Here is a 26,876-nt window from a genome sequence, read left to right as displayed (position 1 = left end):
TTTTTTTTAAAGCAAGAAACTGGATGTCTAGTGAAGACATGAATACCCTAAGTCATCTAGAAGTTGACAGCGGATAAAATCCGAGGTATAAAAGAGGCTGTACAAAATACATACTTTACTTTTTCTATGACATCTTAATGGGACTAGCATATCAATTTTACTCATCTTTTAAAACTCATCATCCTTGTGGCTATCTTGGTATCAAACAAGGACTGGTGCTTTATGACAGCAGTGGAGGGAATGGAGACCTAGTTCTGCCTCTCATCAGCTCTCTGGCCTTGGATATGTGGTTTGACTCCTGGGCCTCAGGTTTCCTGAAAAGTCAGCGGTTGGATTAGATCAGGGTTTCTCACCATTTTTAAAGCCAAACTCCCTTTGATAAAAATAAAAATCCTGTCCCCACTTCTAATCCCCATCCTGCCATATCTCAAGATTGATTGTATTATACTTCCAGTGGAGAATTAGTGGATGCTATGATCCCTCATGTCCCTCCCAGCTCTAACATTTTGTTATTCAGAGCAGATACTAGATTGGAAATCGGTGGAACAAAGATTTTCATCTCACTTTGAGAACAGATGCAGCTTGCTCCTTGCTGGAGCTCCTTGCTTGCAGCTTGCTGGAAAGGGACCTTGCTAAATTCATCCTCACAAACTGAGAGTCCTGCCTTGTACATGAACAAAACCTGGAAGAAGCTTGTTAGAAATGCAGAAATTTGACCCCACCCCAATGGCCCAGTCACAATCTGCATTTTTAACAGTGCAGGTGGTTTATGTACATATTAGTTTGAGAAATGGGACAGACCATTGTTTTTTTAACCTGCAGGTAGCATTATTAGTGGGGTCTCAAGTCAATTTAGTAGATCACTGCCGGCATTTCTCTTTTACTGAAACAGACTAGAAAAGGTAACATTAGGGCATATTGCATATGGTAAGGGAAAATACTGTTTCACAAACTTTTGTTTCAATTTTATATGTCTGTGCCTATATATGTATACAGGATGAAGATGTCAAGCAGAAAGTTAATTTCTGAGGGGAATGTCAAGGAAAAAAGTTAAAGAAACAAAACAAAACAAAAAAGCAAGCCACTGTCCAGGCAGCATAGCTTCCAGACAGCATCTACTGCCCGCTCTCTCTACTCACACACACACAGACATATACATGGAAATATGTAGACTGATGCATAATAAAAGAGCTGTTCTAGTATCACTCACTTTCTCTAATTATTCATATTGCGTCAGATGTAAGCTGCTGGATCTTACCATGAGAAAGAAACAAATGTAGATATTATTTTTTGAGTTATACTAAAAAAATCTTCCCATTGATGTTTACTTTGTATATATACAAATTATAGCACTGTCAGATAAGATTTTATGTTTTGTCATTATTATGGAGAGATTTCAAATACTTGTTGAGTTTCCTGAAAGTACAGGCAATGCTTTTTTCTCTAGTGGTGAATTTGTGAAACTCATAATACTGCAGGCTCATTCACACCTCCGTCTGCAACTAACATGAATTGAAAAAATTAAATAAATTGGTTGGGTTTTGTTTCTTTTGGTAAGTTTACTCATAATTTTCCTAACTTACTGTTTAATTAATCACTTTACAATACTTTGAGTAAGTGTTGTTTAATGTGGAGAAAGTATATTTTAGAATGGACAATTTCCACCCTGAGGACTTTACAAGTCTCAGGGATGATTCGTTGGTTACGAGAAATACTAAGAGAAGATACAAACTGTACTGTAGATAGACTTTAAAAAACAGCTGGGAGGAAGTTATCAGCCCTGGAATCCTAACTCTACTGGGGCGAGGCAGGAAATGCATTGCAGAGGTATTCTGAACTGTCCTGATACGAGTAATGTTTCACTTCCCCTAGGAAGTTTTCTTTTTTTCGTTTTATTTTGAGTAAAAAGTAAAGGGAGAGTTTGCTCTGGCCCCCTTCACAAGGCTCCATGTCGAGGAAGAAAACTGGCATGGATCTGGAAATGGAAGGAGGGGAAAAACACACTCTGCACACCTGCTTTCTGAATCCAGAAGAATAATTAATTTTGCACCTGACGTTGGGGGGGATTTTTTGTTTACCGTGTTCTAATTGCTGTTTGTTGGGGATGTAATTTACTTATTGTTTTGAATTTTTGTTTAAGGTAGTTTTGGAGCTATATTACAGAATCCTTTTATAATATATGTAAGAGATTGAATAGAATGTGAAATGCAACTCTTTATACTGATTACACGTTGAAACACAAAGCTGCCAGGCTACTACTAACATAAAGTCTCCATAGATCTAAGTTAGTAAGGTTATGTAATACTATTAAGGTTACTTGTAATACTGTTTTCTCCTTAAGAATACTCCAGCTTCAGGAACTCTGAATATTGTTATTTTTCGTTTTAAATTTTAGTATAGCTTATGTATTTAGCATATTTTCTTAGAAACGTCTGTGATTAAGCAGAGAATCTGTGCTGGCCTAAGGGGTGTAGGAAAACGGCACCGCAGTGTGATTTCTGCTGGTCTCAGCCGGCAAAGCGTAACAGAAGTTGTCCCTCTTGGGGTCTGCGGTGTAACCTTTTGCTCCATTGCTCCGACTGTTTGGCAGACAGGTGAGAGTACCCAAGGGCTCAACTGGATTCTTTCTTGATAAGCCTTAGCTGGAGATGGCACTGTCCAGCTGTAGAATTTTAGAGCTGGGAAGGAGCTTAGAAGTCATCCAGTCTTACCTGCTCATTTCACAAGCGACGCATTGACCTGTCCAGGGATGACATTCGCTCCAGTTCCCGGCCAAGGCAGAACTTGAATCTGGGTATTCTGATTTTTTCCACCCAGTATTTTTTCTTCTATTACATACCTTCTTTTCATAGAGGACAGAGGAGACTCTTCCTAGTTTTACATTCCCCACAAGCCAACCTCTTCATTTATTGTCTTCAAATTCTCTTTTCTTCCTGTGACTCTGTGGTGACCTGTGACATAAGGTGCTTTCTAGGTTCTTCCTATTACCTTTTTAGTCCCACCCCACCCCCACTCCTAACATCACTCATGGGAGCTTCCTCTGAACCAGCCTGGTTGGGCAATTCAGTGGCTTTCATGAATAGTGATCCTTCCTGTCTATATCTTTGTTGGTCCCTCCCCTCCTCTCCCTACCCACCTTCGTTCAGATTTGCCATTCCTTTTACTCTTAATGACTTGTCATTAATATTCAGCTCACTCAGCCATCTATCCCCTCTGTGAAGCCTTCCTCAACCTTCTTGTCCCTTGCTCCTTTCATCCTCCAGGCTCCCTGACCTTCCCTTGGTCGAACTCTTACTATTTTTAGAGACTGTACCATACTACACCATTATGTATGCACTTAAGGGTTGCGGAGCCTAGGAACCCACTGTTAAAAGCTTTTTCTTCCTAATGAATGTGTTCCCTGGCAAGGAAATTTTAAAACCATTGCCTTGGGCCCCCTCACTTTCTTTTTTGACCCTTCAGTTTTCTGGTGAATAACTTAAATTGAACATCTTCAGTCTACTATCTTCATGTTGGTCTTTAACTCCTTCATGTATACCGCCCTCCCCCCCACGCCTGAATAAATGCTGTTACAAAAACTAGAAAGAACAAGTAACACAAAAACCCTGGCCTAGAGTTTGAAGTGGGTAACTTGGCTAGTCACTGGGGTTCTTGGAAGAACCTCTGGAGGGAACAGGACAAGTGGGCTGATTTGCACACAGGAGCACAGAACTGGCCCTCAAAAGATATTTTGGTGATGAAGAATCTAGTTTCTTGGTTGAATCTGGAAGGAAGATCACCATCCATCCAGTTAGTCATGTTGTCTTCAACAATGCAAGTCTTGATTTCTTTTATCTGAAACCTAAGAAAATGATGCTTTATTCATGAACTTAGTTAAAGAGATTTGTATGTGCAGATTGCAGTTTTGCATGCAAGGATCAGCTTTGATGGATATCTTGGAGGATTAATCGTGAAGCTTGCTAGGAATTTTTATTTGAATAGCTAATATAACATGGACCCCTCTCCTTTGACAGGCTTAATTCAACAACAAAAAAATATTTAATAATCTATTGCTCAGTTTCATGGTCTTGAGAAACTGCAAAGTTTGTTTCAAACAAGGAACAGTGAAATGTGAAAGTAAGTTTCATTAACTAATTAGCTATGTGATTTTAAGCCTGGATATCCTTGTATCAAATGGGATTGATTGATATTTCCCTCACTGCGTAGTATGAGCGAGTAAGACTCTGTATGTTTAAAGGGCCACTATTATTCTTCATTAGTCTAGGTTCTGTTCTTGAACATCCTGGCCTCAGGCATTCCTTCCCATGACCTGCTGTAAAAGCACCTGCTTCCTGGCCAGTTTCTTACCTCTCACCAATTCATCTCTACTTCACAGTTTTGTTTTTACAGTTCCCTGCTCCAGAACTTCTCTTTCTCAGTCACCATTCTGAACCCTCCCTCAGCCATGCAGGTGGCTAACAGGAAACAAAGAACATATCCTAACTGTGTTGATACTGGCCCATTTGGCCGCCTCCACCACTCCTGTTTGATTATTCCCTTAAGTTGTTAAATTTCTTTTACATGTTGAAAGCCTGCAGGGAGGAACCAGTATATGGAAATTAGTGTAGCAAACAGTGTCTTTACACAGTACTCAGTTCATGTCAGGCTTGATATTATACTGTTTCCCGGTGGAAATGATGATGTTCTGTAACTTCTCTCTGCTCTCAGGAGCAACAGTAGTGATTTATTTTGCTTCTGGATGAAGGAAATAGCTGATGTGTTAAACCTCCCTGCTGTTTGGAATAGTGGTGGTGGAGATGGTGGTGGTGGGGTTGTGTGTGTGTGGGGACGCAGGGGTGGGGATTATAACCTTCTTAAACTGTAAGGATAATAGCCTTACAGTTTGAGGGAAATTAAAGGGCAGGCCCTAGGTTTCCTTTCCCTTGAAAATGTACTAGAATTCTTAGGGAAGTGGCTAAGTAAGGGGGATGGTGGAAAGAGGAGGACAGCTTCAGCTATAAGATTGTTCAGAACACTATTCTTTTAGCCTATTAGTACTAGGAAGGAAATGAGACAATAGAATTTAAAATGACAAGTCTTCGTTTTTCAGTTATCTTTGCTGAACAGAAATCTACAACAATGTATATGATTACTAATATATTTTAGTTCACACAAGGTTAATTTTGTAAATGACCTTCAGATCTGCATTTATATAGAAGAGACTACTTTCTGTGGTACTGGGTCGGGGGTGATGTGATGGAGAAGGAAATAGAATTACTCTGTGTGTAGTTGCCCTGTGCCTTTTGTTGATCCTGTGTTTTAGTGTGGGAGGCCCAGTAGGCCTTCTTGGCCAGATGGAAGCATCAGTGTTGTCCACACAGGAAGTGCTCCCTGATTGCTATCCATAGAGGAAGTCCTCCCTGAGTGCTCCCCACACAGGAAGTCCTCCCAGGTGCTGATGAGTGTTCTTCCTGCTGGTGTCACACCACTCGTGCAGGCAGTGCACAGGGTCTGCTAAGACAGCTGCCGCATTTATTCACTGCTAACTTTGTTTTCTATCAATTTTGGCATGCAAATGAAGCCCAGATAAATGCTATCAAGAAAACTGAATTAGCTTGTTTCCCCTATCCTTGGAGACACAAGAATATAGCTTGTTTAACCTGACCTGAAACTCTAAAATTAGGTTGGAGAAGGCTAAGATAGACTACTAGGCTCTTGGGATGGATGGGCACTTAGCTGTGGTTATCTAGCTACCAGGTTCCTAATTAGATTGAATGTGCGTGAGTTTCATCCATAGAGGGTCTTTTCAAGTTCCAAGGGAGCTTACGGTTTTTGAGAGGCAAAATGTAAAAGGACAACCAGTGATGAAAATGGAACTTGGTAAAATATCATCCCTTTGTAAGCTTTTTTTCTTTTCTATTCTTTTTTTTTTTTTTTGAAGTTTATCATTTGTGCTGCCAAGGCACATAGTCTAACTGCAAAGTGTAATTGCTTTAAATTTATCGGAGTTCTGAAGTTATAGTTAAAGACTTGTCAGTATTTGCATTTCAATCTAGGAGTGGGGGTTTAACTCTTCACTGTTTTAAGTCATGCCTTCGTAAAATGCTGACTCTAATGTTGAGCCCTAATATGTTATAGCTTTCAAAAGTTGTTTGCAGAATTCATTCTGTAATGAAAAAATTTATGAAGTAGAATTTTAAAAATCAGTTTTTCTTTTTAAAGCTAACCTTTTTTTTCTTTTTACTACCCATGGTTCACAGATAATTGACCTTGTTTTTTGTTGTAGTGTTTTTTTTTTTTAAAGCACAATCTGGCTATGTCCTCACTAAATTAACTTAAAGGCACCTTTTACTTTCTTAAAAACATAGCTGCCAATGGTATTAAGTATCACATTTCAGAGAAGCTTGAATTTGATAATTCGGCACAAGAAGGATGGGTACAAAAAAATGAAAGAATAGAACAGGACATTACCTCTGATGAAGAGTATTGTTTGAAGGCCCTGCCACCTCTCAAATGTGTGACCTTAGTACATTACTTAACGTCCCCCGAACTGTTTCCTAATCTGCAAATGGGAGAATAGTGTACTTGTTTTATTGGATTAAGTAATATATTAAATATATAAAGCACTCAGCACAGTATCTGGTGCATAGTAAATGTGTAATATATTACTTATATTATTAAAATTATTTACCCATTCTGAATATCTAAAAGTAAATAGCTTTATTGTGTTTGAGTTTTCTTTTTTGAACATGTGTCCAGTTTTTATCAGGACTTACATTTTTAGTTTCAGTGGCTCTAAAAACTTAATCTTTAATCTAAAATTTTCTGCACCAGAAAATAAAAAATCGACAATTCGGTGCTTCTCTTTTTCAGATATCTTTCACTATCTTCAGCTAGATCCAAGAACGAGTTGATTTTTGGATAAAATCTGAATTTGAACTTTGTTCTATATAGGATTCACCAGAGACTAGTAGTCCTCCTCGGGTACATTCAGGAACCCCCTTCTACGTGGGATCAGAACGCTGAGAGAGTTCTTTCCCTCATAGGGCAATCCAGAAGGAAAGCAGGGAAGCCCAAGCTGTACACGCTCTCCACTTACTTCCACAGTGGGAAAATATTACTGTAATAAATATGGATGCCTGTCAAACATATAGTAAACCAGCTACGTAAATTCAGGAATGTAAATCACAGTTCTCCTTCTTCTGCCAAAAATAAATACATAAATTAAAACCTACTACTTTCATGTCTAAATAATCTCCAAGTACATCATACCCCCAAATGTTTCTTTTAATCATACAAGTTCATGCCTGCCCCTCCCTTTTCCACCACAGACAAAAGCAGAGGCAGAGTGAATGCAGACTGGGAATGCAGTCTTTAAAATGTCTGATGGTTCATTTGCTTCGTGTTGATGTAATCCCACTAAAAAGTAGGGATGGACCTGATCCACGGCTTCTTTCCACTTCTCCAAGTCTCATCCCAGGTGACCGACCATGTTTCATCTCCCAAAAGCTGCACTGAACATACTGGGTCCTACTGTGAATTGCAGTGTGGCTTGTGTCAGGGATGGTTTCTCAGACACTAATCAAAGGAGATTTAAGAGAACAAGTTCTCTGTGTCAGTAAAAGGCTTGGGACAGGGAGGTAGATGTGTGTGGTACTTCCCAGCACCCTGTTCTCACTGATGTGCGAAATAGGAAGGGCTGTGTAAATGCAGGTAGCAATTGAGTGACTTCAGGGAAGGAATGCAGGCCTTTGTGGGGCATGGCCGGCATCTGAGGTGCCCCTGCCATCAGAGCAAGGGACAGGGCTTAGTCTTAGTTTTATATCTAGAAAGCAAAGTCTTTAGCCCTTAGAGAAAAACCAGCCATGTGGGGAAAGGATATGAATTCAACTCATTATTTGATAGGATATGATCTCAGGCAGGTTTTATATTTGGGTTAAGCAGTACCGATGTTCCCAATTCAAGTTCAGCCTTCAGAATAAGTAGCATTTCTACGTTGACTATTATTGACCCTCTTTGCTGCTCTCCTTCTAAAAGAGAATCTATTTAGATAAAAGCGGCATTTGGACTCAGGAAGGACCTTGGGCAGTGGGAAGAAGAATCTGAAAGGTAGAAAACCATATCTCAATTAAAGAGATTACATATCTCAATTAAAGAGAGCCTCATGTGTTGGGGTGTTGTGGAATTAGTATGATTGTGACAGAAACTGGGTGTGGAACCAGGAATCTATAGTAGGTAGCTGAGGTTGCTGATGTATAAATGAGGGTACGTTTGTTGCAGGGCTTCTGCTCTTTGAATTTTCCACTGTGTAATTTGTCTTCTCCAGGTGTATGCCTCATTTCCCTGTTTGTGCTAGTAAAAGTCAAGCTATAAGATTTGAAATTTTTGTTGAATGTCTAGTGACTCATTTTATATGTTCAAACCATTCATATAACTCATATCCTAGGCTTAGTATAGTTATCTTTATTATTTAGAAGATATGAGGTGAAAACATTCCTGTCCTGGTGTGAAATTGCTGAGCATTTGCTATGAGGACATTTTGGGTTAGGCTCACTTCCCTCTCGAGCTGAGCTCTCTAACTTCCTCAAAAGTCACGTGTGTGGCATAGGGTCAGAGAACTGTGGTTTCTTTCAGTCGGTTCACAGGGAATTATCTGGTGTGAGTACAATTTCAGACATTCTTCCTAGGTGGCTACTGACTGTAAAACCACACTGAGCCCTTGGTTGCCGGCTTTACAAGAGTTGTGGTGATTGCTGCAAGGCCCGGGAAGGTTTCCAACTACTACACCATTCTCACAGGGGTTAAATTTCACAAGGTTAGCCAGAGCAAAAGGCAGCACGCCTATGAATCTCATCCAGATGTCTCCATGAAGGCGTATGCCTGTCTTAGAACTAGGTGATGTAGTCCTTATTGAGAATCTGGATTAAATTCTAACTTTCTTATACTTGACGAGTAATCTATTTTTTTTTCTTTTGAAGAGTCATCTTAATAAAATTGTCAGCAACTTTCAATCAAGTGTTCTTCGCAATTTGAAAACCTTTTCAAAAGTCTAGTGATTTCTAAATTACTGTATATTAAGATGCTATCATCATATAACTTCATGTAAGTTAATTTTGAGTCTCAGTAGATGTGTTCCTTAAACTGTGTGAATAAATTAATCTTACATAAAATTGAGTCACATCTAAGGCACACGTAGAGAATTTTCTACGGAGAAAAATCCTATCATTCCTTTCCTATGAAACGAGAAGGCTTTTTTAAGTAGAATGAACAGATCTTTTTTAAGGTGAAAATTCAAATTTATATCAAAGTAGCTTAAGATAATGTGTTTAAATCTTAGTGACTTCATGTTATTTTGAAGATCACGCAACCTCTGAAGCATGTGTGATCCCTGCCTGTAGCGTTCTAATGCTTCTGATCTTCGTTTCCAGCAGTCTCTGGTCCCAGCCCATCCCATGGCCCCACCCAGTCCCAGCACCACCAGCAGTAATAACAACAGTAGCAGCAGTAGCAACTCGGGATGGGATCAGCTAAGCAAAACGAACCTCTATATCCGAGGACTGCCTCCCAACACCACTGACCAGGACCTGGTGAAGCTCTGTCAACCGTAAGTAGTAGCTGCTTTAGCTGCTAAATATTTCCTTGATCATATTATAGAGTAATGTCTATTATGTTATAAGAAAGGTTTATAAGACAAATCTCTGGACCCTCAGGATCACAACAATAAAATGAGTTTCCAAGTTTTAAGTCCTGGGACCTTAGTCAATATTAACAACGTTAAAATGGCTTTATAACAAAATAAATTGGACCATTTTCTCAATAGAATTTGACTTTATTGGCATATAATTAGTAAAATATGAAATTTTTGAAGAGTAACTTATGGCTAGGTCTTTTTCAGGAGTGTTTGTTTGTGGATGCACCTCTGGGGGGCACAGTCTATCCCATAAGAGACACTTTAGCTGTTACTATTTGTCAGAAAAGTATTTAACCATCTGACCTCCTCCTAAATATGTGTAAAGCTCTTGATTCCAGCTGGGGTGATATTGGGTCTGCCCTCATTAGCACCTGTAATTTTGTGGTTTGGGTTGTTCACCCTCATCTCTTTAGGAATAAGAACTCACTTCCACCCCTTTCTGAGTCTTATGAAGAAATGTGTGCATGTGCATAAAGTTCCAAAGTAAATTTGCATTATATGCTAATGTCGTTGATGAATAGAATATAAATGTGCTGCTTTGCTGCAATTACATTACTAATTTAAACTAAAGAGCCAGAAGCACTGGATAGTGCAAAGATCATTGTGTAAAGACTAAAAGCATCAAATTGCATTGAGCTATTAAAACCTACACATACAACAGCACTTTTTATTTATCCTAAGACAATAATGGTCCCTTACAAAGGAAATTTTGCATAACTGTAGAAGAAGACTTGTACTAGAGAATGTTTCCTATTCCCTGAAAGATATTACCATTTCAAAACATCTGATTGATAGCATCTCATTTCTCTTGTCCTGGGTAAAATCCAGATTCATTACTTCTTATTTTTTTAAGAAAAAAAAAATTTCAAAGCTAACTTGGGCAATATTTCTGAACTGGAACTAAAAGTAACATCTGGCCTTCCATCAGGAGATTGTGGTTGTTTTGCTTTGTTTTGTTTTGAGAGAGAAGGAGTGGGATAGTAGGTGGTAGCTCTTTAGGGTCCGGAGAGCTTTCTAGAAGGCCATCACTGCTAGTACTCTCCCCTTGGCTTCCAGGGCAGTGAAACACCTTGCACTAGGGCCTACTGTGAAAGCAAGTCCAGCTCTTGGGGTTCTTGATGCCGGGCTGGAGGCAGAGGGAGCCCTGCCAGGTATGCCCTGCCCTATTGCAGCTGTCCAAGACCACAAACGGGCCTTTTGCTATCTCGTCTGCTGCCGGCCTTTCACTGGCGTCTCCTTATGCTTTTGCAGCATAATTACAGGTAGATAGAGCGCCGTCAAGTCTGAGGAACTAAAAATATAACTTTGTAAAAAACAAAAGAATGAAGCTGACTCTGACTCTCGAGGTGGAAGAAGAGGGGAAGGGAATCCAAAGACAAATTGTTCCTCAGCTAGTGTTGAATTAGGTAAGGTGAGTTTTAATGTCAAGGAGACAGTTAACCATAAAATAATAGCGTAATGCTGTGTTTTATTTACAGTAAATATGCACTTGAAAGTTGAGCCAGTAACTTTTTTCTTAAATCAAATCATATCCCAAATGCAGTAGAAGAGTATTTTATTATTTTTACTGGAATATTCATTCCTTTTTTTGTTGTTACTCTCTTCGATGTATATGGATTTTCTTACATGTGTAAACAGTACTGTCTTTGCTATTGTCAATAGCTAATAACTGTCTGCCACCCTTACTCTCTCCTGTCATTTGCAAAGGAATATTCTTGCAAAATCCCTGGTTTGATATTTAACTCTGATGTTAGTTTTCAGATATGTACCATACACAGGCAAGGCATAACAATAATAGAGGATTCTGTTTCACAGTCTTCTGGAAGCTTCATTCCATGTAACACAGAGAATCCAATAAATACCAAATTTGACTTGCTGACAATTTTGTGTCTTAGAATATAGAGAAAGCAAATAAGAGCATTCCCATTCTGGCCTTCATTGTTTCCAATAAAGAATAGCTAGTTGGTGACATGGAAGTGACAAGAACCTTATGGGAAAGTGACTCAACCTGGAGCTTAAATAACCCAGTAAACATAATCAGAGATTTTAGAAAAGTGGGTATCAGAAATTTCTCAGAAACGATAGGTATAAATCCATAACTCCAACAAAGAAAAAAAAAAAGAACAGGTTAGAGCTGAAAATTTAGCACTGTGATTACAAATTGACCTGACAAGGCTGAATTAGGAGAAGGGACAACTTTTGAAACAAATGATTTGGCTCTCCAGAGGGGTCAGATATTTTAGAGGGATAAGTTGTAGAGAAGACACCCGAGAATGTTTATGATAGTGGCCCAGTTCATACAAACAATACATGAAGTCTAAAGGCAAGTGTGACATGAAAATTTTTAAAAACTAGGAAGGAAAATTTAAAAACTTTAAAAAAGCTATTAATATGTTTGGAGAAGAACAGAAAGATGCTGTAATGTTGGAAGAAATGATAGTGAAAAAGCAGATGTTGTAACGTTAAAAGAGACGACAGGGAAGAGGCGGCCTCACCTGCACTCAGAGACTCACAACACGGGGACGTGTAGGTCACCGTGGTTAAGAGGAAGGGGCACGAGGGCAGGGGGCTCAGACTGGAAGGTGAAGTTACTGAAGGAGCCCAGTAGCAAGGACCAGACAGGGTGGTGATGGCGGGAATCCAGGTAATGTGGATTGAAAGTAGATACCTTTTCTAGGTGCATTTAATGAAAGAAGCCAGCCAGCCAACTCTAAATTGTGAAACGCGTATGGGAAATCTTGGGACCTGGTGACTGCTGCAGGCCCCTGCAGCCTTACCTCCTATTTCTAAAAGGTTGTCTGCTCAAAAAGAATACATCAGTGCAACCAGCAAGTTTAGGAAGTGAAATCATCTAGGTAGCAGAAAGGATTAGGCTACTACCCCTTGACCTTCAGACAGTCTTAATTCTTCTCTCCCTTCTCTAAAATCAAGCCAGACGATCCTCTGTGTGGTATCTGTCATATAAATATTTGCCAATAAAATAGTTCTCTTACTCAAACTTCCCAGGCAAACTTCGAGTTGAAGGCTCTCATTGCTTCCATTTTCTGGCCATCTGAACGTTTTGTATTTTGCCTTCAAGTTCTCAACTGAAAGTGCACTGGCATCCTAAATTGCCTTATTTTTCCTAGCTTTTTTTTCACTGTTGTCCACCTCTCCACCTCAACTCTCTGGCCTTTTAGTTACTGTTTTCTTGGCTGGTTCCTCTATAGCACTGTCCTCTCATAGGGCTACTCTCCACTCTTTCTAATTATTTATACATTTTCCACTTGAAAATTTTATTTGTACCTCAAATTCAACATTATCTCCTCCCTCTCAAAACTGTCCCTTGACCAAATTTACTCTTCCTAAATTTGAAGCTTTGGGGCAGTCATCGACTACTTGCCCTTGTGCCCTTACTCACCAAGTCCTGTAGATTCTTCTTTGGACTTTCTTCTTCCTTCTTCTCACTGCCGGAAGAATTGGGTGATTCCTCCGTCCCTATAGTGACAGGTGAGAACCAATTGCTCCTGCTGCTACCTTACCTCACGTGCTTCTGTGTTTCCGATTCTCTGCAAGGCCAAGTCCAAGTTCTCACCTCCTTCATGCTTGGACCACACTAATAACTGTCTCCCTCTTTCTTCATTTTAATATATTACCACCTCATAATCGGCATCCTATTTTCATACAGTTCTCTTCTTCAGGTGCCAGACGTTATTGAGCAGCACGTCTGTGACAGTCTATAATGCTAACAGCGTATCTTCACACATTTCTCCCCTAGCTTAAAAAGGCACTGCAGTCAGTGTTGTTAGTTTTTGGTATCCCAGAGTTATCTATTAATATTACAGTGCTACACAAGTACTAAATTCTTAGTAGCCTGTAAAATAGGTGAAATAATGCTTTTATCATAAAACCGTCATCAGAATTAAATCAAATGTTGTGAGTAAAAGAACCGGTCCCAAATCTAGAGCACAGTTGCCCCTGAACAAGTATCAGTATCCCTGTTGCTTTGCTCCTCTAAATTCTGACTACTAGCATAAGCTTAAATTATCTTTAATTCTACATTTAAAACAAAGGAGGAAAAACCCACCAGATTCTGACTCTGAAAACTTGGAAAGCCAGGGAAGTAGGTTATGTTACCATAACCCCCAGCCTCCTCTGCGTTGAGGCTTCAGCGCAGACAAACCTCGATTTGTTGCGCTCCACGTTATTGCACTTCACAGATGCTGCGTTTTTTAACAAATTGAAAGTTTGTGGCACCCCTACACACTGAGCAAGTGCATCAGTGCCATTTTTCCAAAAGCATGCACTCACTTTGTGTATTTCTGTCCCATTTTGGTAATTCTTGCGATATTTCAATTTTTTTCATTATTATTATATGTGTTATGGTAATCTGTGATCAGTGATCTTTGATATTACTATTGTAATTGTTTTGGAGTGCCACGAGCCACACCCATATAAGACGGCAAACTTAATAAATGTGTGTGTTGACTGCTCCCCCGACTGGCCAACCCCCCATCACTCTCCCTCTCTTTGGGCCTCCCGATTCCCTGAGACACAACAATATCGAGATTAGGCCAATTAATAATCCCATAATGGCCTCTAGGTAAGTGTTCAAGTGAAAGGAAGAGTTGAGTCGAATGTCTCTCACTTTAAATCAAACGCTAGAAATGATTAAGCTTAATGAGGAAGACATGTCAAAAGCCAAAGTAGGCTGAAAGCTAGGCCTCTTGCACCAGGCAGCTGAGTTGTGAATGCAAAAGTAAAAGTTCTTGAAGGAAATTAAAAGTGCTGCTCTGAGGGGTTCAAGACTTCAGTGGAGAAAGTAACTGCAGATGTGGTAGGCAAGAAAAGGAGAGTTAGAATAGAGCCTGAAGATGGGACTGACTTGCTGCACTCTCACGATCAAACTTAAAGGGTGAGAAGTTGGTTCTTATGGATGAGCAAAGAAAGTGGTTTCTTGAGGTGGAATCTGCTCCTGATGAAGATCCTGTTAATATTGTTGAAATGACAACAAAGGATTTAGAATATTACGTGAACTTAATTGATAAGACAGCAATGGGACTTGAGAGAATTGACTCTGATTTTGAAAATTCTGCTATGGGTAGGATGGTATCAGTATTGCATACTACAGAGAAATCTTTCATAAAAGGAAGAGTCAATCGATGTGACAGACTTCATTGTTGTCTTATTTTAAGAAATTGCCACAGCAACCACATCAACATTGAGGCAAGACCCTCTGCCAGCAAAAAGATTATGAGTCACTGAAGGCTCAGATGATCATTAGCATTTTTTAGCAATAAAGTATTTTTTAGTTGAAGTATATACATTGTTTCTTTTTAGACATAATGCTATTGCATATAAAATAGACTACAATATAGTATAAACATAAATGTTCTATGCACTGGGAAACCAAAAAATTCATTTGACTCACTTTGTTATTTGTTTTTTCCTGGTGGTCTGGAATGGAATCTGCAACATCCCTGAGGCATGCCTGTACTTGTAGTTTCAGCCTCATGCTACTCATCATATTAACTACGACGGCATGTAAAATCCTCCATTGTGTCCAGACTCTTCTGTCGAAGATTGAAAACTAGTATTTGTATATAAGTTTCGTCTGTAGCTCTTCCTGGTTAGCAGTGGAGCAAATGTGAGTCTCTGTTGGACAAGGCTGGGTTGCTTAAAGGTTACTGTGATATTGACATCGTGTGAAAAGATCTAGATAACTCCATGATAATCAGCAACTTATTTTAAAGGAAAAAAAGTCTATTGATGTTAGCTCAAAATGAGATGTTTCCATTGCTCCCACTTTCTACAGATCTTCTCTTATTCCTAAACCAATTCTTGACCAACTAATCTTTTTTCTTTCATTCAGTAGATATCTAATTTATTTCAGAATGCAGTAAAACATACAATTTTAATATAAATGTGAAATTAAATTTAGCTTACGATGTGATAGCCTGTTACTAACTAAAAGGAAATATTTTTGAAACATAGTGTTTCCCTGGTTCTAATATTCAATACATGTTTATTTCCTATCTCTTTGATTTCTGTCCTCTATAAGTTTTCCCTATTCTTTTGAATACAATACAGATCTTAAAAGGTGAAGCGGAAAAGCAAGACAGGTCAACAAAGGTGGACATAAACAACCAACCGTAATTTAAAACAGAATAAAGTAACTGTTAGCATCAGTGCATTGTTCCCGGGAAAACCAGAGGAAAGCTGCCTTAACTTCGATGTGAGGGGTTAGGGAACCTTTCAGGGAGGACATAACATTTCAGCCTTAAAGAACAAGGAAAATTTCATGAGGGTGAAAACAATACTTTCCTCTGGGCCACAAGAGCCCAAGGGGTATGAGAACACTTGGATGTTTAAAAAAGCACAGGGAAGCTCATGGTACATGGCTGGCACTTGGCAATTGCTAGTTAGCCAGGGCTCCTGGTGACAGGGTGGAGAGTGTGAGTATAAAGGAAAATGATGCTGGAGACGAAGGTTGGGTGCATGCTATTAGCATCTTGAACACAAAGCTGAAAAGTTTGGAGTTTATTCTTAGAGAAGGATTTAGGAGTAGAAGAGAAGCATTAATTCAACATTTCTCTCTCTCTCCCTCAGATGGTAATTCTGACAAAAATCAGAAGGTTGGCTTTGAGAAAGAAAGGAATCTCATAGGTGGGAGGTGATGTGCCCCTGAGGCAGGGCAGTGACAGGAATGGGAAGGGGAGAGGGCACTGGGACTGTGGGGCTGTCTTGGAGTTGGGAACATCAGGACTTGAGCATGGTGAAAAATGACTGTAAGGTTTTAGCTCTGAGTAAACGGAAAACTTGAGTTGCATTGCCTGAGAGAGAGCACAGGAAAGACACTGACTCTTGGTGGTCCTCTTTCAGACCCTAAGCTCCAGACTCTCCCTATGTTCCCTAGATGTGGCCATGCTTTGATTCATGCTGTCTGCAAATAAAGCCCAGTGAACCAGACACTTTTTTCAACCACTAGTTTATTTATCTAATGCCGATTTCAAAAGAATATTATAGCCTGGGCAATCGCGAGACCTCGACTCTATAAAAAATAAAAAAATTAGCTGGGCATGATAGTGCCTGCTTATAGTCCTAGCTACTCGGGAGGCTGAGGCAGGAGGATCTCTTGAGCCCAGGAATGTGAGGTTGCAGTGATGCCACTGCACTCTAGCCTGGGCAACAGAGCAAGACCCTGTCTCAAAAAAAAAAAAATAAGAATATTTTAAGTTGTTCTGATTTTCATAAAAAACTAGGGCAACTAACAGGAAAATGGACAGCAAAGTTGTTATATTCTTTATACGTCTCCATTTATCTCTGTAATGCTAAGATTTCTTAAGCAGTCTATCTGCTAAAAGGTAGTTTCTCTCCACCCTGGAATTTAATGATCGTCCTTTTTATTCCAAAATGATTAGGCTACCTTTAGGGTAAAATTTGAAAGTGAAGGCATTGTAATAAGATGAATAGTTTTTTTATGCTTGATGAATCAGCTTTTACCCTATTATGAAATTACCTTCAACATTTATTCTGAAAGTAGCAATGGGCCAGACAGACCCAGTATTTTGAAATCCCTAGGTAAATAGGAAGTCTTTTGGAATTTATAGAAATTGCATGGCATAGGAGGGACCTTATGTTCCAAACCAAACAATGATCCTGTGGTGAAGTAGGAAAATCATTCCACCCAAAAGGGACCTAGTTCTTACTTTCGAATTGAAGAGAGAATTTTAAGAAAGGTGACCCAAGGTGACTCTAAGAAACTTGAATATACCCTTAGTTATTACATTTATTTTAGAAAAGAAAAACATGCCCATGCTCCACGTATATTCCACACAGAAATATTCAGGTAGCTATGCAGATATAACAGGCATAGACCAAAGATTATATTGCCTATCTTCAGTATCATTCTGGAGCAAGCCCTCTGAGTCACACAAAGTGCATGCCATTTTTGTTTATATTACCATTATATAGCTTCTTGCCCACATACAGATTTTATTTTATAAATAATAGGCTTTCTTTTGATTTCCAAATGTTTCTGTTCCATAAAACAGCTCATTTGTATCCTCTCAAGAGTTCTTTCTTCGTTGATCTACAAGATTCTCAGGACATACTAAGAGCAATAGTTTCTGGAACTTGGCTTGCTTCTGTTATTGCGAATATAATAGGATGACACATAATAAATAACACAATGAGGGCTTAGACCAAGGAACTTGAGCATTTTGCTGAAAAGTATGATCTAAGATGTGAAATTTTCAGAATTTGTCTCATTGTTTTAAAAAGGGATGCCAATCTCCTGAGTCAAAATGTTGAGTCACTAATTGTAATTTAACTCTCTCATCATGGACAGTATTCCAGTAAAATTCCATATAGTTGGGGAGTTTAACACACGATGCATTTGAGATTGAGCAAAATATATAGTCTTAATGATTTTTTTCCCCCTAAAAATGGATGGAGCAATAGTATAATTAACTGAAACTTCTTCCTGTTCATCTCTTGGGTAAGCCATATAGAATCATTCTCTTGTTCATTTCAGTTGCTTCTTTTCTCTTCTTAGTATGGAAGAATTCTGGCACTTTAACAAATACTTTGTATACAGTAGATCTTTGATATACCAAGATATAGTTTGAAGACCTTTGGAAATCCCCAAATTTCACAAAAATAATTTTAGCGTCCAAAAAAAAAATTCCCATGAAATAAATACCTGCTTCCCAACAGAGAACCATCTCACTTAGACCTCTGTGTACATTTTCTTCAGTTGTATCCTGAGAACTATCAGTTGGTTTATTTTTCTAAAGGGTGGACAATTTTTAAAAAATTAACGCAATATTTAATTCCTTCTGGAGAATTGCTGTGTACACAGTAAGAGCAAAATATTATTGAAGTATGGACCCTGGGTGATGGCCTGTGTCTCTTCACTGGTCGGGTGACCTGCTTCCTTCTGCTGAGAGTCTCTATGATTCAGATACGTGCTGTTGCAATATTAGAATTAACTGCAGGTCAGGGACTTTCAGTGTCATCAGTAGTTGAAACCTCAAATATTAATTATTGCCAAGGATCTGCTGTATGCATGCATTTGATGTTTTGACAGAAAATCTCAGTTATGTCTATTTTCTAATTTATCCTCAGTGTAAAATCTGCTGGTAAGCATGGATATTTAGAGATTTAGCCAACTCTCCTTATTGTCAGTTGACCTTTTTCTTTAGGGTGTCTTTATTATTCCTAGGCATGATAAAGAGCCATTCTCTGCTGTAATGCCCAAATACTGTGCAGGTTATTGCCAAGCCAGTTTTAATATTATTAGCCTTAGCAGAAGTTAATTGGGAAGCCAGCACTGAAAATAATGATCATAATCACAAGAATTTTTTTAAAAATCACCCCCTCTTTCTCTGTGTTGCAGATGGTGTTTACTTTATGTCCTTTCTTTGTTCCTTTATATGAACCTTGGGTTTCCGTAGTAGAAGCTTGGGGGTATTTTACCATTTTATGAAGGTGAAGGTACTTTTATCAGGAATAAAAGCCTCTAATGCCTTTATTTGGCAGTCATGCTTGGTTGTATTTAAAATTTCCTTATTGTGTTTCCTTTGTGAATATCAAAAATTTACATCCTCTCCCTTTATCTTTCCCCATCCATAATTAACATATGTGAAAACAGCCCTGTATAATGTATAAACACCTAAATAATGCTACTAGCTAACATTTGTCTAATGCTTGCTGTGTGCTAGTGACTATGCCAAGTGTTTTATTATTTAGTTCTTAGAACAACTTTATGAACAGTATTATTATCCCCAATTTTCAATCTTACTCTGTTTTCTGTTGCTGTAACAGAATACCCCAGACAGGATAATTTATAAAGCAAAGAATTTAATCTGGCCCATGGTTCTGGAGACTGGGAAGTCCAAGAGCGTGATGCCAGCATTTGGTGTTGGCCTTCTTGCTTCTTCATAATATGGCGGAAGGGCAAGATGAAGTTGAGAGAGGTTTTTTTTTCTTATTGCTCAAGATAATACAGCTGATAATGATAGAGTGGGAATTTAAGCTCAGACAGTCTGACTCCAGACCACACGCTCTGAACCACTGCGCTTTGTATCTCCCCAAATACCCGGTAAATTCCAGTTCATTATCTTCCTCCTTTCCTCATCAGCACCCATGTTCCTCCATTTACCACAAGCTACAAAGACTCATTTCTATAGGACTCTAAAAGATATAGTCAGCTTTCCATAAGTCCACTTGAAAAGCCAACAGAATCAAAAGCTCAAACTAAAGACAGGAGGATAGAAGAGAAACCCATCTTACCTGCCATCTAACAAAGTAATCCTTTTTAGTGCAGCTGGTCTTATGAAACTCAGCAGTTGTCTAATGTGCAACTCCCCAAGCTTACATGGCACAGAGAAGATATGTAACTTGTCGTTAGCTGGATGCCTGAGAGGGTTTATGCATATATAAGAAGAAACATTCTTTTACGGATCACTAACAAATCTTAATATACTGCTTTAGAAAAGAATGGGCATATAGGAACATTTTAATTTTACTGTGAGTATAAATCTGATTAAAACATAAGACCAAATCACTTTTGGTGAGTGGTGAATCCCATTTTTATCTAATTTAACAAATATTTATTAAGTATCATGCCAGTGATTTTGCTAGATACATCACTAAGGAAGACACATTTTCTGCCTTCAAGGAGGTTCTTATCTTGTATAGAAAATCAACTTCACACATAATGTAGATCAGAATATGGAAGATAGAAAATGCTACCGAGATTGCAAAGTAGGAAGTGATTGCATGTGATTGACAATATCGGGAAAAGCTTGGCATTTTTGAATGAGTCTTCAGGATGGGGTGGGCAGCCCAGGCCCAGGCCTAAAGACATGACTAGTGTGGCTACCTGCCTTGCCTGGTATTTGCTGGGGCCATATTACAGAGGATCTTTAACACCGGGGGGAAGACTTGTACTTCACTGAGAAGGGAGGTAATGCAAACTGCCTCAGGGTTTGCCCTGACTAAATGTGAAATAGAGGGAGGGTCCAAGGAAGAAGAAGATGGTTCAGAGATGAGTGTGAGATTTGAGTCTAGGAAACTGAGAGTTTGGTATCATTAACAGATATAGGGATCAGGAGGAAGAGTTTGTTTTTATTATTGCCTGGAAATTTGCATCAACTCTCAGGGTAAACTTCAAATTGAGTGCCTGTTTGCTTTATGAGTTTGTGTACTTTTGGTGTGGCTATTAAACGGAAAGAAGTATTCATGCACCAGTTCCAGACTGGTGACCCTTCAGTGCAGAAGAGAGACTAGTAATTAAACATTATGTCTGGCAGCTGGAGTAGGTGGTCTGTTCATTTATTGCTCACGGACCACTTACAGTGGATTAGACACTTACCACTGAGATAGTCTTGATGATCAATAATGATAAGATCTATATATTTCTCCAACAATTATTTTCTTAAAATTTTTATAATTCATTTTAGGGGTTTAAACTTTTACAAAAGTTTTTCTTTTGTTTTTTGTTTGTTTGTTTGTTTTTCTTTAATAAAGTGCTTTGCAACTCCCTTGACTATGGTCATTTGGCTTCAGACTGGAGAATTTTGGGAAGAGATTTTGTAAGAGAGGCATGCAACTGAGTGGGAGGAGAGCAGGAGGACTAGTTTCCATAAATGGGGTATCTAGAATTAGCGAGAAAGTAGACTCGTACAAAAACAATCCTGACCAAGTTCAAGGCTCTGCCAGGGGACACAGACTCCCTCTCCTTCTGGCCGTCTGTGCACCCACTGACCTGGCCGTGCCAGGCTTCAGCTTGTCTAAATTGCTATTGGGGCCAGGACCACTTGTCTTCCTCATTTTTCCTTTATGCCATAGAAACTCTCTGCCTCTGTTAAGTGTCACATCAATGAGGGAACTTTTATGGGAAGTCATTTTTTTTTTTTCAGCAACAGCATTTACATGCACAGTTTTAGGTTTCCAAATTTACAAAAGATATTTTCCAACAGATTAAGGACTATTGCTTTAAAGATGAAACAAAAAGGCAATCACTTGTGATCCTAGAAACAAATTGGTCCTGCTAGCCCATTTGGACGTGAGTGCTGATCTTTTCCAAGGGGTTTTCCAAAATGTTTCATCTTCACCTCCAGATCCAGGCCATAAATTATGAAATTGTTTTCATTGCCCTTTAAGGCATAGCTTTTGCTCCAGTACTTAATCTACTTCAGTGGCCCTGTGTAGTTAGATAATATTTTGTTTCCTAGGTTTTTTCCTATTATCCCTTTGTTCATTATCCTTAGTTTGATAGCATGCAATTAGCCGTTTGTGTGTGTGTGTGTGTGTGGTTTTTTCCCCTTTTTTTTGACTAGTTAAGTGCCAATTAGCTGTTAAAAGCTCTACTTATTTAATTTTGGCTCAGGTTTTTGAGGAAAAAGAATTCGAACATTTATTTAATTAAAAAGTTTATTGAACTTTTTTCATCTCTAGTCTAAATTACAGAACTTTACATCTCTTCTAGTTGAGTGACTGTTAACAAGGAGCACTCACCGGAATTAAAGTCTGCATGTCCAGGCCCTTCTGTAGTTTCTGAGTCAGAAGATTCAGACATTTATGGAGAGAGGCAGTGTACGTGTAGTTGTACTAAAGAGCACAGGCTCAAACTTTCTACCTGACTCTGCCACTTGCTCAAGCAAATTTCTCAAGCTCTCATTGCCCCAGTTTCCTTACCTGTAAAATCAGGATAATAATAGTATCTACAACACAGGGTTCTTGTAGGGACTAAATGGGTTAATGTAAAGTGCTCCAAACATTTCCTTCCATATATTAATGTTGCTGCTATCATTATGTATTTTTAAAAGCTTCCCAGAAGATGCTGATGTTCAATCCCAGTTAGGAGCTTCTGTTTCCGTCTTTTCATGTTATAATTGAGAAAGCCGAGGCTCGGAGAGGGTTACATGACCGTCTTGGAGTCACAAAACTAGGGAGTGGCAGGCCTGGGAATAGATTCCATGTCTCCTGAAATGCCCACCTATTTTGATTTGGCTCTTTACTTTTCATGAGTGAATGTAAAACTCTTACCCTCAGCTCTGTTCTTACCCATGAGCACAAGATATCTGCACTTCAGTTTCTTGCCAAAGAATTTAACTTTGTCCTCTCCACGGCTCAGCTCTTGTCAAAAGCTGTTGTAAGAAATCAGATTGATATACAACTATTATGTACCCATAATAATTAAAAATTTTAAAAATAAGTAAAACAAAGAAATTAGATTTATGAAGAATTGCCTTAAGGATTTGGAGTTCTTTTGTTCAACTGCAGAGCTTCCCAGCTTTGTTATGGCACACACAGAAAAGGATAATATTTGTATTATATTATGTTGGTATTGTATTAGATTGTAGTGGATTTCCACCAATGGATGAGGCTGCTTATTGCTGGAGGTGACAGGCGCTACCAAGTCTCCAAGGCTTAATGGGATCAAATCTCCTCACACCTGTAACAGAACCACCCCAGTAGGGGTTTTTGTTTGTTTTAATTTTTAAGTAGAAAAGCCTTTGTTTCTTTTTTCTTTTCTTCTTTTTTTTTTTTATTTGTTTTGTTTTGATACCACAGTGACTTGGAAGAAAAGCCCTTTCTTTAATCAAATAAAATCTTAAACAGAACTACATGGCCAGTCAAGGTGGCTCACATCTATAACCCCAGCACTTTGGGAGGTGAAGGTGGGAGGATTGCTTGAGCCCAGGCGTTCAAAGGTGCAGTGAGCTATGATCACACCACTGCACTTCAGCCTGGGTGACGGAGCCAGATGCTGTCTCTTAAAAACAAAATGAAACAAAAAACCAAAATTATATATACAAATGTTTAAAAGTAGTTTTTTTATTATAGGTTTTATAAGTATAAATTTACAACGTTTATAAAATTCATCAAGGGAGAACAGTGAGACTGTTTTGAAGAACTGAAAAATCTGAGATCGGGGCTCCTGGATGAGAAGTTGCAAAACAGTATAAATAACATATCTAATTTACTTCTATATTTCATTTTGGTTGTACAGCATTTGGAAAATCCTTATGCCTATCGGTTAAGTAGTTGCAAAAGGTAACAATTTTTAGCAGCTCATTTTATCTTGGTATCCTCTCAAATTAATCTGATGTAGAAGCTGGAAATAATATTTTTGCTTCAACTTTGAATTTGTGATAATATAGCTATTCATGTGCCTCATACTAGTATAAAAGTCAGACCAGGAGCACCTAAAACTTAGAATCAGTACCATTCAGTGATGTTACTTTATTGTGATTCAACGTGGTAGGCAATTTATTATTATACTGCCAACTATTAGGTCATGGTGAGGGTGTGTGCCAACTAGTTGTACCCGCTCTTGGCCTGGCATTTGTTTGAGTGTGATATATGTGTAGGTTGTTTGTACAATTTTATATGAATGGACGTGTGCTGACTTGAGTTTCCAAAAGAATAACAAGACAGAGTTACAACTTTCCTAATCAATGACTCATTTACAAGTTCAAATGTGTGTGAAGAGATGGCAGGAGACACGTTTGTCCAGCATCTGCACTTGAAGTGACTTAATATAGACATGATCATCAGTGTGTTAAAATTTGTTGTTCCATATATTTGCCTGTGTTTCCTATTTATTATATGTTTTTGTATTTAAATGCTAAGAAGTAAAAATCAAATGGGAAATTGGTAGAGCCTCTAAAAGCACCTCTTCAGAGCCTAATTTGATAACCACTGTTCCAAGGAGTGTGGATTTTATTCCTGAATGAAACAGCATCATCAGAGAGAACTTAACCACAGCTGTTTTCCCTTGAAGAAGTCCAGCCTGTACGGAAGTACATGGGCCCCAGGTGATCATGTGACCAGGCATTGCACATCGATAGGGTTTGGCTCTTAGGATTGGAGGAAGCTCCTTCTCACCTTAGAGCTAGGAAAAACAGAACTTCTTTTTGAGCCGAGGACTTGGTTTTACTCTAATGAACACTCAATTTCATAATTATTGTATTTCCTTCTTATTTTGACTGCTTGACTGCTAAGAGGTTCTGAGTCAACTTGGCATCTGGTGTTGGCAGTTTTGTAGAATCTCACTTTCTGGTTCACAGATCTGTGGAATAACTCTCCTCTTAGGGTTTATTTTCCCTTCACTTTGAACTCCATCTATTTCTGTGTTGTGGTGTTACATATATTTTTGCCAGCAGCCTCAAACTTTTGGGGGGAAGAGGTATAAATAAATGTTTCTCGTGCTATTTGACTACCCCTCTTGAAATCACAGTAGAAGGAACGTTGCTTAGTCATCTTCTTTTGTCAGTTTGTACAGCATTCATTATTCTTACCAAAGTGGCTCACTTGGGAATGCTGACATTTTGGATATCTAATGGCATTTCCATTGGAAAGAGAATCTGTTAATGACCTTTCAAAGAAATAAGTGTATGTACAATAGTTCCCTGGACTGTTAATAAACATTAAAATCAGCAAATACTCAAAATCGTGATTTCTAACAACTTTTAGCTTGATTGACATCTTTATTGAAAGGAAGATTTTTTAAAAATACGATTTTCTTACACTCTTTTTCACTTGGAATTCACTTTGGCCTTGAATTAATTGTCCCTTTTTTCAATGTTTAAAGACAGGAAACATTCAGCAACTTGCCTGGATATGTTGTAGCTGATGAACTTTGCTTTACAAACTGTGCTTAATAAATCACAATTTACAATTGTTGGTTCAGGCTTATAAACCACCTGTGGGCTATGCATCTGCTTTATTCTCTATTATGATTTCCTGATAAATTCCCAGCCTAGGATACGAAGGAACGTTCTTCTGGAAGTAGTTCATCACACTGTGCTTGTTAGTTTGTTTCCTTTCCTCCTCTGTCTGCTTTCCTTTCTTTTTGGATGTCTGTTTAACTGCACCGCCCTTTACTGGGCTTGCGTAGACACTAATAATACCGGTTCTGAGTTTTTCAGGATTGTTTTTTACTTCTTTATTGTAGGGTTCATTTGTATCTCAATCTTAATACATAGATTAAATGGTTTTCTGACCTCTGATACTGCTAGACCAAGGTCTCCTCTGTGGGTCCCATCACTGACAAATGTCCAGGGTGGAAGAATTTTAATACCACATTGAAGAGAAAGGAGGTGACATTTCATAAATGATGTCAGACTGCAGCAAAGGAGGCAGCCCTTCATGCTCCATGCATATTGTCGTTACTTTACAGACCTCCCCAGCAGCAGGATCTTAGAGCGAGCGCTGCTGCCACTCTGACACAGTTGCCAGGGTGTGTCTTGGTCTGAGCGTGTCTTTTCCGGTTGTGGACCCATATGCGCCATAAAGATAAGTATCACGGGACGTGTGCCTGGAATCTGTGCACCCTGTTGCTGCCCACATCTGCACAAAATGTACGGGTAGGCCCTCGCTCCAAAGACAGGTAAACTCAGGAGTCCTGGCTTATTGACCCCAGAAGGGTTTTTCGCTTTGTTTTCCTTTTCCACTAAGACCTTCACAAGTCTTGCGATGGCTACAAAAGCTTGTATTACCTTCCCCCTCTCCCTGTAATTTTTCTGACTTTGTCTTCCTTGACTGTCCTCTGCCATTTCACTCCTGCCATCGTGGGCTCCTTGGTGTTTTTTAAGCACGCCAGGCCTTCCGACCCTTGCACTGGTTCTACCTCCTCTGCCTGCACAGCCCCTCCCCTGGGTCCCCTGACTCACTCCCTCCTTCAAGACTTTGCTCACGTATCTCTTTCTCAGGAAGCCTACCTTGGCCACTCTTTAAAAAAATGTAATCTGCCTCCACTTTACCCTGGAATTCTCAATCTCAATCCCCGTTTGCTTGTACTGTTTGTCATGATACCACCCTCTAACATACTGAGCAATTTGCTTATTTTTGCTTATTTATTATAATATAAGCAAATATCTGCAAATATTTTTGAATGAAGGAATAAAATGTTGCTTTATCTGGCACAAAGGAAGGCTGGGGTGTGAGTCCAAATTCCTAATTACAGAAGCATTGTTACCTTAATGGCCAAACTTGGACTTATTTCTAAGGTATCCTTCTCCCTCACCTCCCACTCTGCCCCCCACATGAGCAACTAAAATATCAGTGAATAGGGATTAGTCAGTGCTGGGGAAGGCAATGGTATAAATGAAGGCTTTAGAACTTGCTACAAGGGTGAACTTTACCTTCCCCCGTGATATATATATTTCTCTCTCATCCTGTTTTTCTCATCTATTTATTATTGTCTTATTAT

At 38.9% G+C, this 26,876-nt stretch overlaps 1 protein-coding gene across 4 annotated transcripts in view; it reads left to right on the top strand.

The window, feature by feature from the left end:
• Positions 1–26,876, top strand: part of RBMS1 (RNA binding motif, single stranded interacting protein 1) — a 133,599-nt gene that overhangs the window by 31,890 nt on the left and 74,833 nt on the right. For all 4 annotated transcript variants that reach the window (XM_012655848.1, XM_012655846.1, XM_012655847.1 and 1 more), the window contains exon 2: positions 9,408–9,583. In XM_012655848.1, coding sequence (XP_012511302.1) covers positions 9,408–9,583 — 176 coding nt within the window. The remainder of the gene's footprint in view (positions 1–9,407; positions 9,584–26,876) is intronic.

This window comes from Propithecus coquereli, unplaced genomic scaffold (assembly GCF_000956105.1).
Source record: "Propithecus coquereli isolate 6110/MARCELLA unplaced genomic scaffold, Pcoq_1.0 Scaffold49, whole genome shotgun sequence".
In the NCBI taxonomy this organism is placed as follows: Eukaryota; Metazoa; Chordata; class Mammalia; order Primates; family Indriidae; genus Propithecus; species Propithecus coquereli.
This window is presented reverse-complemented; position numbering and strand designations above follow the sequence as displayed.